The 20,428-nt window shown below is 36.7% G+C and overlaps 2 protein-coding genes across 7 annotated transcripts in view; one reads left to right on the plus strand and one right to left on the minus strand.

Annotated features, from left to right (window-relative positions):
- LOC117567905 (tyramine beta-hydroxylase) overlaps positions 1 to 12,633 on the minus strand; it is a 65,817-nt gene extending 53,184 nt beyond the window's left edge. For 4 of the 6 annotated variants that reach the window (XM_034248208.2, XM_034248184.2, XM_052007391.1 and 1 more), the window contains exon 1: positions 3,190 to 3,282. The gene's annotated coding sequence lies outside the window, so the exon portion shown is untranslated. Of the gene's footprint in view, positions 1 to 3,189; positions 3,283 to 12,125; positions 12,221 to 12,278 lie in introns of those variants that run through there. The other 2 variants (XM_034248216.2, XM_034248199.2) reach the window with 2 other exon arrangements.
- Positions 12,634 to 15,539: 2,906 nt separating this feature from the next.
- LOC117577849 (dystrophin-1) lies at positions 15,540 to 19,071 on the plus strand. Its single transcript, XM_034262790.2, has 7 exons — positions 15,540 to 15,940; positions 15,996 to 16,227; positions 16,291 to 17,141; positions 17,984 to 18,059; positions 18,275 to 18,392; positions 18,485 to 18,620; positions 18,688 to 19,071. Exons 1-7 carry the CDS (start codon positions 15,682 to 15,684, stop codon positions 19,068 to 19,070), a joined length of 2,055 nt encoding a protein of 684 aa, XP_034118681.1. The 5' UTR covers positions 15,540 to 15,681; the 3' UTR covers position 19,071.
- The last annotated feature ends 1,357 nt before the right edge of the window (positions 19,072 to 20,428 follow it).

Here is a 20,428-nt window from a genome sequence, read left to right on the forward strand (position 1 = left end):
AATTAAGAAGCTTGTAATTTGGAAATATAACAAATTGGACGCAATTATGAAATTAAACTGGATAGTTTTGACAGTATGGCTACAAATTACTATCCGGAACTATATTATAAAGATAAAATAAAAGAATATTTTCAAATATTTAAAAAGTTCTGCATCGCTCAATGCAATTTCTATTGGATTTTAAATCAATTAAAATGTTGCTAAATATTCCTTCTAAAATACTAAATATTATTTTTAATACTAAATATATAGTATATGTCACATATACCTTTTAAAATACTAAATATTCCTTCTAAAATACTAAAATATTAATCAATTAATCATCCCAGTTTTAAATAATTTCTACATTTTTAATCATAATTAAGTTTTAGGAATTGTATATTCCTCTTAAAATACTAAATATTCCTTTTAAAATGCTAATTTCTCCTCAAAAAATACTAAATATTCCTTTTCATATACTAAAATATGAATCAATTAATCAACCCAGTTTTTTTTTAAATCAGAATTAAGCTTTAAGCATTAACAGCCAATTTATACTAAATATTCGTATTAAAATACCAAATACTCAATTTAAAATACTAAATACTAAAATATGCATCAATCAATCAACTCAATTTTGAATAAGTTCTATATTTTAAATCATAATTAAGCTTTAAGCATTAACAGGCAATTTGCTTTAGCAATGCTACAAATCGGACACGGAAAACATAAAGCCTTTTAAATACTAAATACTTCTTTAAAAATACTAATTTCTTCTCTAAAAATACTAAATATTTCTTTTAAAATATTTATCCACTAAAAATACTAAATATTTCTTTGAAAATACTAAAATATGCATCAATCAACTCAGTTTTGAATAAGTTCTATATTTTAAATCATAATTAAACTGGCAATTTGCTTTATTTGCGCATTAGTGCTGCTGCATATCGGACACGGAAAACATAAATCCTTTTAAAATACTAAATACTTCTTTAAAAATACTAAATATTCATTTTAAAATACTAATTTCTTCTCTAAAAATACTAAATATTTCTTTTAAAATACTAAAATATGCATCAATCAATCAACTCAGTTTTGAATAAGTTCTATATTTTAAATCATAATTAAGCTTTAAGCATTAACAGGCAATTTGCTTTATTTGTGCATTAGCAATGCTACAAATCGGACACGGAAAACATAAATCACTTGGGGGGCTGTCAATGTCTGTCATTCGACATCACCGATAATGTCTCTTAACACACAATTTACCACATTAAATAGACAGCCTAATGAGCTCATAGACCGCACCGCTTTGAAATTTGGGCAAGCAGCAAAAAGGCATTTTGGAAACTTCACTCGCAACTTAATCAATTTGTATTTAAATATTTCATTCAACAAGTTAAACTGTGTTGTTGTGTGCCCCTCCGCTTTCGCATCATTTAATGTTCACTTGATTGAATCTATCTATCCAATTAGATTCGTAGCATCTGGCAACACAGTAGCGGCGGTTGAGTTTCCAAATTGAAGGCAAATTAAAATGCAATTTTTAACGCTTTTTCTCGGCCAACTTTTGTGTGTCTCGGAATCTGAGACTGAGACTGCTAAACGCAAAATACTTTTGAAAGTACTTAAATTTTAAGCGAAACTTGGCAACTTTCTTTGCGTGTTGCTGAGAATGGAATTTCCATTTTGATATCTACATTTCGCACAAACTGAGAGAACAAACGAAAAAAAACAAACGCAAGAGATTTTCTTGTGAAAATGACAGATTCCAAAAAAAAAAAGTCTGCACTAAAGCGGCTCAAAAAGTAACTTCAGATTTGTTCTTTCCAAAAAAAAAAAAAAAAAGTCATTCGTCTGTGAAAAATCTTTTGTTTGGGTCTCAAGCAGAAAATAGAGTAAATCTGAGAACAAAACATTAAAAAATTCATTTTATATTGATAATTATTATAATATAATATTAAACTAATAGAGCTATTAAGAATGAAAAGAATATTTGATATAGAAAAATTGTGACATTTTCCTTTTTTTATAGAACTACCACTACAAGTTTTCAAAATTTGAATCCACTAGAGAAAAATAAAATTGTCTACCATAATAATATTGAACAAATATATCATCTTTGATAAAGAAGAAATAAAGAGAATATATGAAAATATGATGATATAAAAGTCATTAACTATTTACATATTTTTGTTTTAATAATTTAGTTAATTTTAAATTGCTTGGTAAATTTAATTTCTTTCATTTCTCTTTTCTACACTTCAGTTAGGAAATATGAAATACGCGTTACGCTCAGTGTAAAAAATACAATTTCCTTTTGAAACATTACCAAGCGTAGAATATATTATATATTGATACCATCACGAAATAGCGGTAAATCATGAATTAAATGATTTTATGATGCAATTTGCAATTTCTGTTTTAAAGGTCAACAACAAACGATGGCGCGAATTTGTTTATGAGCCAAATTGTGAATGACGATGCTACGATTTGTCTTCAGCACCTGCGACCACATTCTTTCTTTCTTTTTTTTCATTTTTCATTTTTTTTTGGCGTCAAGAGATGCCAAATAAACCCCTTTGCATTACTTTTTTATGGTTTTTTTTTCTTTTTGTTTTTTTTTTTTTTTTTTTTTATTGCAACACAACAACTGCCACAAGACGAAGAACAATGAGAAGAACAGCAACAATTGTGAATGCAGCACAAATGGCAGCGACACGGAAATGCAACACTTTTTTTTTCCGTTTTCCGCTTTCCGTTTGCAATTTTTGGCCTGTTATTTCGCTGTTTATGCACTTTCCACACTCCAAAACAACAACAACCACAACAAAAAATAAGCGAGAGACGAAGAAGAAGCAGACAGGAGGAGACGACGAACACAAGATTTTAACCAACATCAACATCAACACAAATACAAATACAAATAACAAACAACAATGCGCTCGCCGGATTTATAATGGCAAAGTAAACAGCGCTCAATTCGCGCGCGACTCTTGACGATGTTTTCGACTTTGCTTCTTCACTTTCGTCGCGCGTTTCGCATTTTACAGTTAACTGTTTTGGTATTTCGTTTCTCTCTTTTTTTTTTGTTTTTTTGGGCAAAGTTGCTTTTGCTTTTGCGCGCGCTTTTTCAACGCGTCTGCCTATTTGGCTTTACAATCAACTTGGCTCCTGCTGCTTCCTCTTATTCAACTACTACTTGCTTACACTTTGTGCAATTGCGCTAATGTTACTCGTTCTCTTCGACGACTCTCTCTCTCTCTCTCTGTTTTGCTCCGTCAGAGTGTTGTGCGCTCTACGCCTGCCGCACGCAGAATGCTGAACAGCGACGACTGTCACAGCGGCTTTTATACCAGGCACACACACACCAAAAACAAAAACACACAAAAAAAAACGACGAAAATAATAATACTCTAGCATGCTGTGTCCCATTGGCCATCGTTCGGCAGCCAAACCAACGGCACGTTCGGCTCAGCTCGGCTGCGGCTTCGGCAACAGCTTGAGCTTCGGCACAACGGCATTCGGCTTGGTGCTTGGCTTGGCATCCCACTTGTTCGCTTGGCGTTTAGCATATGTCCGTGCTGGCAGCGACATCGACTACAGCGACAACGACAACGACAACGACACACATCGGCTACAGCTACAGCTCTATAGAAGCGCCAAAGCAATGGCATTCCCGGCACAGTGGTGCCAGTGTTAGTGTTTGTGTTAGTGCGCTGGCCAGTGTGCAATTTTTGTTTATTTTTCACTTTTTGCTCTTTTCATTTTATTTAAATGTTAACAAACTCGTGCAAATAAATAAATACCCATTGCGTATGCATTTCAATTACATTTGCATATATATTGTCCGCATGCATATGCTAGCTGCAAAAATATACTTTGCAATTGCTTCAGTATAACTGAATATTATGAAAATACACACAAAACTAAATCTGTTTATTTCATGCCAATAAAAAAGTTATTAAACTGAAATGCATATGCAATCTTAATCAACTTTTTGTTATGCTACAAATTGAATGTCTTTTTAAATAGATTGTGTGCTTGCGTTTACCATTTAATTGTCCTAAACTTACACTTTCATCAACGATTACACATCATTTTCAAATTGCTAATCTGTTAATGCATCAAAACCTAACAGTCTATGTCATGTTTCGATATGAATGTACTGAAATTTGTAGTTATTTTTTATCTTGTATAATTGTGATTTAATTATGTAAAATATCTTTAAAAATAGTTGTCAATTTAAGCGGATACATTTAGAAATGATAGTAAGTGATTTAAATATATTCGGAACTATAAATTCATTTATAATACAATGCTATTAAACGCCTAAGACCACCAAAAGGCCTTCAGTAACAAAAAAAAGAACCGCTCGTACATTAATATTGCTGTTTTTAAGATCCTAAAAACACCTCACTTATTGTAAAATGATATAATTAATCTAAATATATAAATTATAATACTCTGCAGTAATTAATAAAATTTTAATGAGATTTGAAAAGAATAATTACTCTGTTATTATCTAGAATTTTAAGATTAAAATAAAATATATTGATTCTAAATCAAGAGATTTTAAATAAAAGACAGACATCGATTCTAAATATACTCTATATATATAAATGTACTCTGTAGTAATTATCTAAATTTTAGTGAGATTTTAAATAAAATGTAGATATTGATGCTTAATAAATACTATAGAGTAATTATTTATATTTTAAACAGATTTTAAATAAAATGTAGATATCAATTCTAAACAAATATTCTGTATTATTATCTTAACTTTAAAGAAATAATAATTTCAATAAAATGTAGACATCGATTTTAAATAAAATAAAGATATCTATAGTTCCTAAGGACTTGCCAATTTTTGGTGTCTATTTGAATGCAGCGACTCCACTGTGCTCCACAGTGCGTTGCTGACATCGCAGCCATTTGTACTACTGTCGTTGGTGTGCCTGCATATTTGCTTTATGAATGTGTTTACCAGCAAACTTTTACACAATTGCGTTAGGGGTGGGCGATGGGGTGTGGGGTGTGGAGTGAGAGTGCTTGAAAAGGGATGAGAGATGTACAGGAGAGAGGGGGGAGGAGGGGAATGCTGCTGCGAAAGTGCCAACACTCGCATTAATGACAACAAGTACAACAACAAAGGACAACAGCAATTACAAATAACAGCAACAAGAACAATTGTAAGCCTGCTACAGCTCAATTAACTATCTGAACAGCCGGACTTGCACACTCATACAGTGAGTGTATGTATGTGTGTGTGTCGGTGTCGGTGTCTGTGTCTGTTGCGTGTAGTATTTTACCTCACACACGCGTAATTACGATTATTCTGGCAATTACGTAGAATGCAATTGCAATTGCATATGCTTAATATTATTTAACCTGTAAGTTTGCCCTGTCAATTGTGCACGCCTCCATATCGAATGCAATGTGTGTATGTTCGTCTCTGTGTGTGTGTGTGTGTGTGATTGAGTGTGCTTGCCTGTGTGTGTCAGGTAAATGAAATAATACAACAACAAAAAAATGCGTCAATTATTTACACATGCAGACACTGAGACAATGCAAAATGAGCAACTAGCAAATGATATTTTATGTCACCCAGCATCGCCTAATAAATACACGTGAGTGTGCATCTGTGTGTGTGTAAGTGTGTGTGTGCATCTGTGTGTGTGTGTGTGAATATACAAAATATTGTGTCAACCCTTTTTACCACTTCCCTCTTTAAATGATGAATACTCTACCATTTGCAGTCGCAGAAAGTGAAATTCATGGAACCAAGTACAAAAACTTAATACTCAAAAAACTTAGCATACTTTTTTGGGCAAACAATAATTTTAACCGACACATTAATTATTATACAGTTGCTTATACTGAGAAATAGTTTTGTATTTAAAGGAAAGTTCTCTTAGGTTAATATTGCATAACTTTCAAGATTTTATAGTAATCTGTCTAATTTTAAAACTAAGAAATATTTGTTTTTTTAAATATTTATGTTTATTGATTACTCTTTTTATTAAATAGAGCGTTCTTTATTGGGCACGTGTTAACTTTAAACGCCACATTATTTATTATTATTAGTCGCTTATAGTGACAAATAATGTTGTATATTGTAGTTCCCTATATATTTAGCTTGATAATGCGGAAATTTTAGTATTGTATTGTAATCTGTCTAATTTTGAAACTTAGAAATAGTTGTTTCTTTATTTATATTTATATATAGTATATATTTAAAAAGTTATTTTTATAAAATATAGGACACGTGTTAACTTTAACCGCCACATTAATTATTATAAAGTGTATATAGTGAAGTTTTTTAATGTATTTAGCTTAATATTGGCTCAACTTTGGGAATGTATTATTATGATCTGTCGAATTTTTAAACCAAGATCGATTTCATATTAAAATATTTATATTTTTATATTACTAGAAACTTGTCTTTATTCGGCAATGCTTTCAAATCCTATGAATAAGTTATTTAATAACCCAGCACTTTAATCTTTGATCGATATTAAATAATTTAATAATAAATATCATTAAATAAGAGAGCACATAATGAGATAATGACATATGATTAAAACTTTATAATTTTGAGACATTTTATTGACTTTATAATATGTGTATGTAATTTAATATCATGTCTCAAATTTATAATGTTTAATCATAATTCAAGCCTCCCTATTTCTAATTATAGAAATAAAAAATAAGGAAATAAATAGTTCTTGGACTTTTGCTGAAACGCTTAAATATGTTTTATGAACGCGAAATGAGTTTCCATGAAAGTTTGCCATTTGCTCTGGCACAAAGCATAAAAAACAATCCTTGAAACGTAAATTGACATTTGTTGCAAAGTTCCGTTGAAACGTTCAACAAAAGAAAATGCGTCTCATTGCAATTGATTAAAGCAAAGAAAGAAAGCAACAAAAAAAAGTAAAGTCAAAAGTCATTCTCATGTATTTTAGAAGTAGAAGTAGAACGTTGACACACATAAGTTTTGAAAGTAAATGTTTGAAATGAATGTATGTATGTTCATGCAACAATTATAATGTTACTTGCAACAAGAAGGGCGTGTCTGTAGTTTGTCTCCCTCTCGCTTAGATAACCGATAGTCGATAGACAATAAATCGAATGTGCAGCACAATTGACGTCGACATCGTCGTCTAGTGTATTAAATTATGCAGAAGACAGCGCAGCCAGTTGTGGCACTCAATCATCGATGCAATCTAACCAATTTGCGAGCACACACACACACACACACACACACACACCCGCATCCAAACATGCATAGATGAGTGTGATTGAGATTGATCTGTGTTTATGTTAACCCGCATCGCAACGTTGCGACGTTGCGACGCTTGGCGGCAGTTGCCAAAATTTTGGCATCATGCTCAGCCACATCAACATCAGCAGCGGCATCGACAAGCGACATGCCACATGCCACATGCGGCACATGCTGCTGCATACTTCATGCTGCAAAAGTATCTGTGCAATGTTTGCACTTGCAACTCGCGTGTTTTGCATGGCAGACAAAGTTTTCGCTATGCCATGCCATGACTCTCAACTCTCAACTCGACTCCGTTTTGCTGCCACCACAGATACATTGTGATTTTCACCCTTCCTCCTCCTCCTCCTCGCAATTGTTTTGACCGTGCCCCCAACAGTTTGCAACACCGTCAAACGTCTGATGTCTGATGTCTGACGTTTGTGCATTTCGCTTACGCCGTAAAATAAGTTCGAGCTGTCATAATGTTACAGAGTTGCAACAGCGCGCTCTAGAGTAACGTGCAACGTGCAATGTGCAACGTGCAACATGCTACGAGTCTCGCATTTCACTTTCACAACAACTTTCCAACAACTGTGTGTGTGTGTGTGTGTCTGGCAAGCAAAGAGTAGATAAAAAATTCATGAAATACATCAAGCAACAACGACAACGTCAACGACAAACGATGACAACAACGACAACGACAAAGGGGCAACAACTACAAATAACTGCGATAGAGAGATGAAGATGAAGATGAAGATGACGCCACTTTTGGAGCATTTTGCTGGCCCGTTTGCCCAAAAGTATGCAATGACTATCAAATAAATATGCAGCGATTTGTATTCAAATGATGCTCACTGCGCTGCTCTCCTCTCCAACAATAAAAAACAAGTAAGAAAGCTACAGTCGAGTGTGCTCGACTGTGAGATACCCGTTACCCATTTTGAATGAAAGCAAAATATTGCGGTATTATTTTCAAAATATACCAAAATACTACAAAAATACTAAAAATGTAATAAGTGGTATATTTGATATATCGATATAGTACCGCATTCAAAATATACCATAGACAGCACAATATACCAGATTGTCAGCCAAAGCAACTAAGACCCCTAGTAAATAGGCGTTTTTGCAAAAGTATTTCTTTAATAACTTCCACAATTTTTATCTGATTGCAACCAAATTTTCATAACTACTATAGTTATTATTGTATATGCCAAAATTCGTAACTCTAGCTTTAAAATTACGCTTGTTATTCGATTTTTTTGATTTGCGGGGGCGGAAGTGGGATGGCAAAAATTTTAAACAAACTTGATCTGCGTGCAAACATAACAAATGCTGTCGAAAAAAATTTATAGCTCTATCTCTTATAGTCTCTGAGATCTAGGTGTTCATACGGACAGACGGATAGATCGTCTCGGCTGTTGACGCTGATCAAGAATATATATACTTTATATGGTCGGAGATGCCTCCTTCTACCTGTTATATACATTTCCTGCCTGCACAAAGTTATAATACCCTTCTACCCTATGGGTAGCGGATATAAAAACAACAGAAAATAACGGAAAAGAAAAGCAAATATACCCTGCAACAACTACAACAAAGTGTGGCATGCACTCAAGCTTTTTATGCGGCACTTCTGAACGAAACAACTCGTGGAATTCCTTAAGGTTCTGGGCTGTTATGAGCACTTCAAATGGACTCATTGGAATGCCCAGCAATAAACGACTGCACAAATGGGGTATGCACAATTATTATATACTTATTCCGAAGTACTTTAATCTGCACAAAGATTTCAATTGCATTACTGATAATCAAATAAAATTGAAGAATTAGAAAAATAACGTCTTCTACTGGTAAAAACTTAGTAAAACAAAAAATAAATAAATAATAATTATGATATTTAATTTTTCTATTTAAACTTGACTTCTTTCTATATAAATAATGCTTGATGAAAATCATAAGCAAGAATATATGAAATAACAACTGAAACAAGTAGGAAAGCTACGGTTGAGAGTGCTCGACTGTGAGATACCCAATTTTAATGAAAGCAAAGTAATTTTAAAATATATACATAACAAATTTACCCCAAAAATACTAAAACATAGACATGTTTGGTATATTCATGTACCACAAAAACTCTAAAATATATATTTGGTATATTGATATAGCACTACATTTAAAATATACCATTATTCATTAAATATACTAAATTTGTATACCACGAAAATACTAAAATATATATTTGATATATAGAAAGTCCTAAACTATATCAAATAGTCAGCCAAAGCAACGAAGACCCGTAGTAACTAAGCGTTTATCCCAAAATAAAAAAGGATTTTTTAAATAACATAACAAATAAAACAAACAATGCCAAATTATTAAGTTCTCTTATATGATCTTAGATAAAGAATTCGATTAATCTTAAATCAAATGAAACAAATCTAATATAATAGAAATAAATAAATAAAATAACAAATAAATAAATACATATGAAATTAACTATTGAAAGGTTATAGAAATAAAAAATTCAGTTTAGAAAATATCATAAAAAGTTCAGACAAATTATACCAACTTTTTCCATAATATCTGTAACAAAAGCAACTACAACTTTTGCCTCTCCGCACTAATTACATGCAATGCTCAAATACACTGCTCTCTGGCTAAATCAACGCAATAATAATGTTGAATACCAAAGAAATTTGCGTCTGTTGAAATGAAATCAATGCGAAAGTTAAAAATGAAATTAGTTGGGAAACCCATAAAACCGAACCACAATGAGAAACTTGCTGTTGCTGTTGCACAAAACTCAAGGATACGGTACAACAGTAAAAGATAGCAGCTTTTCTGAGACGCCGGAGTCGGAGTCTTTTAACACAAGGATGAGCTGCGGCATGAAGAGAGATGAGAGCATTGAAAATTGCACCCCAAAGGCTTAACTCAACACAAAATGGCAGCACTTGGCGCTGTCGGAAAATTCATTAAAATGCAATATGTAAACTCAAATTGATATAGAAATATGTGGCAAAAGGTTGGGAGAAAAGGAAAAGGTTGCCACCTCTCGCTTCTTGTCGGTTTCTCGCCACTTGCCACTTGCCACTAGCCTTCGTCTTTGCCACCTCTTCTCGCACACATTCTTTGGCACATCAACAAAGCAAATACGCTGCGGGCTGTCTATCGAAGTTAACCGGGATATGGACACGGACACGGACACGGACTCGGATACGGATACGGATACGGCAAACAGCAACGACGACGAATACTAGAGTTGGCCCACTGACGAAGCAAGTAAGCCAAATCAATTGCAAGGCCATATAAGAGTGCAAGGGAAATCTAATAGAAAGTTCAGCAAGCACCGCAAACCAGTAAAATTCCATTGACTGTGGCACAGGAACGTTGAAGCTCGGTTGGGTTGCTCACTTCGTTGCCTGGTCGAGTCTCTCACAGAGTTGGGTCTGATAACTGCTGTGTGTGTGTGTGTGTGTGTGTGTAAAGGGGGGCGGGAGGAAGGTTCTTGTGTTTGGGTTTGGGTTTGGGGCAAACATTTGCAATGGCTGCCAGGCAAAATAGCTAAACATTTTTCGCAGGTAACTTTTTAATTAAAGCTGATGCCAGCTGAGACAAGCTTCTGCTCTTTGCGACACACAGCACAACCAACAACAACAATAACAGGAGACGACACGACACGAGAAAGAGAGTCAACAACATTTTTGCCCGACTTGCAAAAGTCTTGGCAAGTTTTTTGCCGGTTTCTGTGGCTCTCGATTATGTTATTGCCATATATCCCTACTCTTGAATATTTGATTACTTTTATTTCAATTTCAAATTCTCAGTAAAAGAAAAAAAAAAACAGAGAAAAAAAAACCGTTTACATTTTGTCGGTTCTGTATATTTGATATGAATGTCTATTGCCATTTCGTTTGGCAGTAATTGAAATAATTCTCAAATGCCCACAAAATGGAAAAGGCTTGCAAATGTCACATTTTAAATGACATACACAAAATGCATTCTAAAATCCCTCAAGTTGCGACGACAACAACAACAACAGCAACAACTGTCAATTAATCGGCAATTTTGTCCCTTTGCGAGAACGTTGAAATATTTTGATAAAAGATATTTCAATTTCGTATTTCAATTAAATGTCATTTGCTGACTGAGTTTAAATGCATTTCAAACAGTCGCTTTTAATTTCAACATTGAATTATTTCAAGTCAAGAACCGATGCTGCAATTTTCTCATCAACTCGGAAATCATAAATACAAAGTTGGAAAAATAAAAGCGAAAATACACAACAGACAACACAGCAAATTTGCTCAACCTGCTCAACTAAATGATATTATAGAATTCCACAAAAAAAAAGATTGTTAATATTTTAACAGAATTTGAAGTATGTGATTTAATTGCCAAAAGTAAGACTCTTTTATATCTGATGTACCATAATTTCTACGCAGTGCCTTTGGCCTATGTATTTGTACAATAGCAGAAAGTTATTAAATTTTTTATCGAGCACACAAACAATTCTTGTAGACCACAAATCGAAACCACAATTTCTAAAAGCTCAAACTGTAATTCGCATTTTATACCCTGTAAATATTTTATGAATGCTTGCAGAGAAAAATTAAATATTTTTAAAACGCGAGCAAATGATCGATGGTAAAATACCCGAACCGGTAACGGTTAACCGCTTAAATGAACCGGTAATGTACCAAAATGTATTTAATGCAAGCTTAGTTGCCACAATTTGGTATATTTATACCAAAATCGTTACTCGAATATTTTGCAAAATAAAGTTCGCTACATTTTTTGCTACCCAAATGCAATAGACTTAACATACTTAAATGACGGGTATAAAAAGCGGTCGCCACTCGCATCAACTTACCAACGCACAGTAACAACAACAACAACAACAGCAACATCGGTAGTAATGACGAACAACACAATAAGAGCAGCACAACTTGACCACTGTCCACGTGCCAACGCGTGCGAATGTGTCCCCATCGCAATGGTTGTACAATTGTACATACATACATACAGAGATATTTTCAGTTGCTTCCTCTTCTCTTCTCACGCTCTGGTTCTTTTCCTCCTGAGCCTTGTGCTGTTGTCGTTGTTGCTGTAGCTGCTGCTGCCGCCATTATTATTTGTCGTTGTTGTTGTTTTCATTTTTATTGCCCGGCAGCCACATGCGAAGCGAAGAGAGAGAGTATAGACGACGAAGCTGCTGGACGCTGCTTGTTTGCACTGTCCACAACTAATTGGATTGGCAGCGGTCATTCAGCAACGAACAGCAATCGCCAGGCGTGTTTTAATGTTTGTCCACTCGCTCACTTGTTCACCCGGCCATGATAAATTGAAATGCGCAAAAATTAAAAGCCAATGTACATTGTACAATTAAAATTGTCGCTTGACCGCCGACGCCATATTATTTCAGCGCACTCGTTGCAAAAACTGTCGATCACAACTATCGATATTATCGCCTTGCGATATTTTCTTAATTGTGGCTCATTGATGGATCGATGTATTTGCAAATTTATCGCTTATGCATACCGATATTTTTTATTTGCTGCATCTTTGCATACATTGAAGTATACAATGAAAATTCTAATCTAAAATATTAAGCCATCGCGTCGATCGCACTTCGCTGCAAACAGGTAATCGCACTAAAATTCATACATATGCAGGTATGCGCATATATTGTATGCATATGCGCATGCATATGAGATTAGCCAACACTAACAAACACCCAGATTCATACTTGATGAAGTGATAATTGCACAGAGAGTGAAAAGGACGGCACAGACTCCAAATTAGACAGTGCTGGTTAGCGTTCCCATTAACGCTAACGAGCAACACATGCAGCCGAGCCAGGAGTTCAAGCTCCTGCTCTATGTCTACTTGTTGTGCGCGACAATTGAGCAAAAAAAAGCAGCTTCAAGTTGTGTGTGTCCTGCAGTGTTATTTTTTTATTTAAACAGAAATGTAAAGAGAAATTGAATGCTCAGGGCGCTGTGGGTGTCCGTTCGTCGTCGTAATGCTTGAGACTTTGCCAAACGCAACGGAAGCTGCAACTGAAGTGTGTGGGAAAGGGGGGCGTAACGCGGTAGGCAAGTTTGTTGCAAAATGTGCAGCAGGCAAAGAGAAAAGAAAAGAAAACAAAACAAAAACAACAAAGCAAAAAAGAAAACTTTAAAAGTTGCACAGAAACAAATCGTTTTGCGGATTGAAAGCGACAGGGTGCAAGACAGAGAGAGAGAGAGAGAACGAAAGCGGAGTCAGCTGACCAAGGGACGGCAGACAGGTTGGCAGGGCCGGTGCAGGGTGGGGCTGGCATTGGCTTCATCAAAACATTTCGCAACGTCGCTTCGTTTTAATGGCAGCAGCAAGCCAAGCCCAAGTCGGGGTCCATCAGACGCGTCGATGGCAACGGGAGCGACAACAACGAGAATGAGAACGACCTTTTGTTGCTTAATTGGCGCTCTGGCCGGCAGAGGTTGGCTATACACTGACGGAAATTGCTGTTGCAAAATGTGACAATACATCAAATATCAACAGCAACTGCAGAGTTGTCAATTTGGCAGATCTCACGTTTATTTTAAAACCCCATCCTAATTGCATGATCAATATGTACATTTATAAACAAATGCTTTCATCCTTTCATTTTTTCTGTTATGATGGTTTATTTTTTTCGTTAAATGTTTGCCTTCGTTTTCGCTTTACTTTCTGCAGGAAATCAATTAGAATTAGGGAACTTTTTAAATATTCTATAAAAATGTACATATACTATTAAATTTTAACATACTTAATAAGCTTTCTTCTCTTTGTGATGATTCTTATTGTGAAAAATGTTTGGCTTCTTAACCTCCAGTTTTTTCTTGTGGTAGTTGGCAACACTGATCACAGCATCGACATTTCGCCGCGTGTTAGAAGCATTCGTTCACGTCCAGTTCGCCATTTGCATTCCGGCCATTGCCATTGTCCTGCGACGTCGTGGTGGGCGTTGAATGTTGGGAGTTTTGTACGTGTGTGTGTGTGTGTGTGTGCGCCACATAACTTGGCAACCAGGCATCCTCAATGCGGCCATTGTGTATGGGCGCAAAAAGGAGATGGCACGACAAGAAGTGCGAGAGGAAGAAAGAGCGAAAGAGATGGCGCGCAAAGTACGTAATCACAACAAGAGCAGCGCAGCAGGCGTCAGGAATGACAGCAACAAAACAATGTGGCAAATGTGCAACGTGAGCCGTTGGCACGTTGGCAGCTGCCCCCAAGCTGGAGCAAGCAAATGGACCTAAAGGGGGGAGAGAGGGTGGCGGTCATTGCAGTTATGTCACATGGCTGACTTAATTCATTCATTTAGACGGAGACGACGACGACGACAACGACTCTGCCACTGACTCTGACAATTGTAGGTGTTGCGTCCTCTGTCATTTCGCGACGCAGTGCAGCAGAGGACAACAACAACAAAGAGAAGAGCCGGCAGTCAGTGGAGAGCCATTATGACAGCAGACATTGTCAATGGCTGGGACACTGGCGAATTATTATTGCCTGGCGCAGGCAGTTGGATGCCAACGTTGCTCCCATTCCCCTTCTTATCAACCAAACTGCTTGTCATTGTTCCTCCATTGTCGACTCTGAGCATGTAAATGCAAGTGTATTAGTATGCATGTGTGTCTGTGGCTGTATATGTGTGTGCATGTGTGTGGATGACATGTGTGCTCCATCTTGTTATGACATTTGAACCATTTCTCGCGCAGGTAACAACTAGGGATGGGCAACCATTTGTCAGCTAGTCAATCAGTAGCTGCTGCTGTTGTTCCTGCTGCTGCATACTTTCCTCCATTCCTTATAGCCTTGCCATGCATTTTAATCATATGCATGACAAGTGAAGGCTGCTGCAGGTGTGTATGTAGTTTTCAGATGTTTAATAAATTTAAAATGTATGCACGCGACATGTAACGGCACTTTTCAATGTCAACTGATCGCACTTCGCTCTAAAAATATACGATATACCAAAAATAGCTATGTGAAATAATGGTCACACTCCGCAGATAGTTTGGACATAGTGCAATTATCGATAACGATCGATGGAAGGCAGGCAACGTTCATTAGATAATATTCCAATGTAATTGATTTAAATTAAAACGTACTTAAATCCTATAATTTGTAATCATGTAATAAATACACCATGCATTAAATGGTTTTAAATGCACGACCAACCAGATTTAAATCGCAACGGCTACTTTTAGCGCCAGCTGGCAGCACTGCAGTGTGGCCGAGCGCATGCGCAACAGCGTTGCCACCCAATTAGTTCAAATTTGACTTTTGCGCTAACGAACGTCGTGGAAAACGCAAAGAACGCGCAAAAAGGAAAAAACCGACGCTACAAATTTAATATTTTTTACAATTTCAAACAATTATTTTATGCAAAAGTGATAAGAATGGTGGGCTCAACACAACAACAACAGATGACAACAATGCGCACAAGCGCCACAGCCGTGGCAGCAGCAGCCTTGGCAAACAACAAAGGACAACAGGCAGAGAAGCAACAGGCGCAACAACAACAACAGCAGCAACAGCAACAAGTGAGCTCGAGTTTGTTGGAAATAATGGCGAAATTGCAAACGGATTATGGCAATTACAAATACACCGTCTATCGCTGTGCCAGTAAATTTGTCGCGCTACAGAAAATCTTTCACAGTAAGTTCAGTTAATAAGACAAACACTATAAATGCTAATTCAAAATGCTTGACAGCCAGCAAAATACCCTATAAATTGGTCTTGGCCATTTTGGAGCGTCACGGCATGAACGTAACCGGCGGCAATTGCAACGTGCAGCTGATGGTGCCGCCCTTCCAGTTGACATCGCTGTTGCATGACATTTATTTCGCATGCGAGAAGTTGGGACATTTTAGCAAAACGCCCAACTATCAGCTGGACACAGCCAGCGGCATTTTGGCCAATTTCTTTTGGAACATTTACGATCCGTGAGCACAATTTAGATTCGCTTTAATACTTGCATTCAATTACAACATCATTTTTACTTTTAGCCAACGACGCCATTCGATCTCGCTGCTCGAGATTAAGGTCACTTTTTTGCTGCTCTGCAAACTTTATAGCAGCGAGCACATGGTTGGCGATTTCTTTCAACTGCTCGTCGATGTCAAGTCACAATGTGTCTCGCGCTACACCTTCGAGCAGTTGCTGCTCACCATAAGCAAACTGTTGAGCTATCTGGGCGAGGGCAAAGCGTATGGTTCACATAATTTGCCCACTGTGATGGCACAATGTTTCGCTCGGTGTCATCATGGTGTTGCCGGTTTGACGGAGCAACAGTTTCACAATTTGTGGACACAAACGCAAACACGCTTCCTCATTTATGGCAATCTATTAGCGCTGGTGAAACGCATCGAGGATACCGAACATTTGATACACAGCAATCCCTGTGCCGGTTGTCGCATGCCACACATCATTGGCATACGCTTCAAGTGTCAACTTTGTCGCGATGTTTCGCTCTGCATGCCGTGCTTTGCCGCCGCTGTGCCTGTGGCCGGCAAGCATGAGTTGTCGCATCGAATGTGCGAGGTCTTTGGCGAGGATCAGCCGCGTCCCAAGCGTTGGACACACTATTTGGCACGGCTCTGCGGCTGGTTTGCCTACGCCAAGAAGTCGCAGCGTGCTGCCGACGAGGAGGAGGAACGACGTGGCTTTTGCAATGCCCAGGAGAGTGGCAACGGCGTGGGACAAACATCCGGCAGCAGCACGGCCACCGAATTGGCCTCGATTCCGGTGGAGACGCGTAGCATGCGCAGCAATTCGACGCTGCGCTTGAAGTCGCCGAGCAACGAGAAAACTGAGAAGGCTGAAAAAGCTGCACAACCGCCAACTCAACAGGAACTCTGTATGAACTCTTTTTATATGACGTACTTCTTTAAAATCTATTTAGGAACAGCTTTGTTCACTTTGCAAATGTTAATTGCCATTTTTTAGGCTCTTCAATTTCAATTCAATTGAATACTCTTAACAGCTTTCTTGGCTACTTTCGAGTAATTAACTTTAAGTATTTCAAATGTCCGTTGACTTGTGAATTTTGCAACTCCTTTCTCGGTATTTCTCAAGTATTTAATTTGAACAATTTTCAATGCAACTTGACTTGAGATTTGAAAACTGCCTTTTTGGCGATTATCAAGTTGTTAACTTTCCAAATGTGATTAGTAAATTCTTCTCAACTCGGTCTTAGACGATTGTCAAGTTGTTTTTGAAGTTGTTGACAAAGCGTGTGAAGAATTCACCTAATTTCTATAGATTTTAATTTAATTTAAACTTTATTTATTCTAAATTATTTCTTATTTCTTAACACATATATCTTCTCTGCCTTTTTTGACTGTGACTACTAAAGTCATCTCTTAACTTCCTCTTTGGCGATTCTCAAGTAGTTTTCATAGTAGTTTAAAGAGAATGTGAAAAATTCGATTTATTAGAAGAGATTTCAATTCAATTTCAACTTAGTATATCTGCAATAATTGCTAATTTCCTTACACATAATTCTTCTCTGCCTTTTTTGGCTTATAGGTTCCTTAACTGTGACTACTAAAGTCGTCTCCTTACCTTCAACCCTCTTTTCGACGATTCTCAAGTAGTTTTCGAAGTTGTTGACAATGAGTGTGAAGAGTTTGCTCAATTTCAATAGATCTCAATTTTAGCTCAGTTTATCTTAAATAATGATTTTCTCTTTCTTTACAGGCTCTTTGACTGGCCTCGCTAGCAATGCCTCAGAACGTTTGCAGTCGATCATCGATCGCGTTTTACAGCAAAATGCGTAAGTTGTTGGTTTCTACTCACATTCATTTACGTGATTTATCTGAAGTTAGAGCTATATAGATTCTTGATGAATATGTACATAAGAGTATCATGCAATTTATGACTTGGAAATAATCCAATACCTCAAATAGAACTGCAGAGATTCGCTCCTAAATGCAGCAACATAATTAGTAAAGAATTTTTATAACAACACTTACTTTTTCACTTCTCTAGCAAACTGGAAACGCAGCTGCAGCTGCTGCCGAGCACATCGAGCGCTGAAATTTCCGATTTCCTCAGCGCTCATCAGCGTTTTCTGCTGCAAATCATTGAGGACATGCGACAGCTGTCGGTGCGTAAAACACAAACGAATCATTCACAAAACCAAATTCATATTTTTTCCTATGCATACATCTATAAACCATCTTTTTATTCTATACACAGCGCGCTTCATCAGCTGCGCCATTGGTCAGCTCCACATTCCTGAATGCCAGCACTCCTCAACGTCTGCCCCTGACCACAACTCAACCCCCCATCTATGACATATATGCTCCAGTGGGCGCCAACTTGACGCACTCCAGTAAGCAACTAACTCTCTCTCGCTCATCGTTGAAAGACTTAAATTTCAATCCAACTTTCTCTTTAAGTCAACGGCGCTGAATTAAATCGCACCTATTTGGAGGCCAACAAATCGGATTATTCACTGAGCGATGTTAGCTTGTGGTTCGATCAGCGTCGCTCGAGTGTTCTGCAACCGCCTCCGGGTTCGCAGCCAGCGCCGTTGTCGCTGCCCATGCCGTTGGGTGCGCTGTTGGAGCAGTCGATCAATGTGGATATGCGTGATACGGAGATGGCCAACTTTAAGCTGCTGCTGCACAAGGTCAAGGAGATCGTTGAGGATTCGTATAGCGACAATGCTGAACTGTCGGCGGCCACACAAAATCTGGAGAATGTGCTCGACAACATCATCAAGACCGAGGAGCAGCAACGACGCAGCATTGGAAGCACGAAATTGGAACAAGATGTGTGAATGTGTGAATGAAAATGCCAACAAAACAAGTGCAGTTAATATGATCGTGTATTATATTATTATTAAGATTGACAATAATCATCGAGATTACATTAAACAACTAAGCAGACAATATATAAAATACAATTAAGTAGGATTTTGAAACTTGACTATTTGTTGACAAATTATTGCAGTTGCATTTCTTGACGAATTTGACAATAACTATAAAATTATGTTTATATAATTATAGTATTAAGATTTAACTTGACACACTAAATGTTGCTTCTTCACAATTTGACGCTAGTGACAAGTTGTTATAGACGCAAAGTTCTTCCACTTTAACAGCTGCCTACATCCTTTGGGGTATACTCGTTTATTTATACCTCTTTGCGATTGATTTGATTAGCAAGCTGCCTTCTTCCGTCCCACAAATTTTTTTGTATAGCATTTAAGACTGTTAATAAAGATATGAATTTGATATGTACACCCTAGAACTTTAGTGTATGTTTCTTTGTTACTAACACAATTAATTGTAGATTATAATTTACGGAAAAAGTTACTCTAACATAAATAATATTAAATTCCAGAAACTAATTTTTTACTCCAGAGATCAGTTGCTGCAATTTATTATTATTATTTACTCTTCAGTAACTTTTTTTTTTCATTTAACAAAACTTGTTTCTCAAATTTACAGTTTTCGTCATTTAATTCAGCTGATTTACTGAAGACACCGCAATATATAATAAAGTTATTATAGGAATCATAACAAAAAACTTGTAAATAAACGGATATCTCACTTAGCCGCCTCAGAAATTGGCTCTTAAATGCAGCAACATACATAATTGTTTAGTATTAGTTCTAAAATTACCTTTTTCATTGGACTGTGACTGCTAAGCGTTGCATTTATGCCACTAAGCTAATATTGCTGGCATATAAAGTGTGGCCGCTAAACGAGATATAGCTGCAGTCTGCTATTCTAGAGTGTACTTGGTATTTGACTTCAATTCACAGCTGAGAACACTCAAAACCATTGGAAATACAGCGAAACATGTAATGCCAATAAATGAAACCGTGTTGCCGCTAAGTGAGATATGGTTCTAGTTTGCTCTACTTGAGTTATGCTCGATATTTGATACCAATTTGCAGCTGAAAACACTCAAAAACAATACCTAGAGAAACAGAAGCCAATAAATGAAACTGTGTTGCCGCTAAGTGAGATATGACTGTAGTCAACTTCTAGAGATATGTTCAATATTGTATGCCAATTTATAGCTGAAAATACTCAACAGCATTGGAAAACTCAGACAAGTATGTAATGCTAATAAATGAAACCGTGTTGCCGCTAAGTGAGATATGGTTCTAGTTTGCTCTACTTGAGA

Source organism: Drosophila albomicans, chromosome X (assembly GCF_009650485.2).
Source record: "Drosophila albomicans strain 15112-1751.03 chromosome X, ASM965048v2, whole genome shotgun sequence".
Taxonomy (NCBI): domain Eukaryota; kingdom Metazoa; phylum Arthropoda; class Insecta; order Diptera; family Drosophilidae; genus Drosophila; species Drosophila albomicans.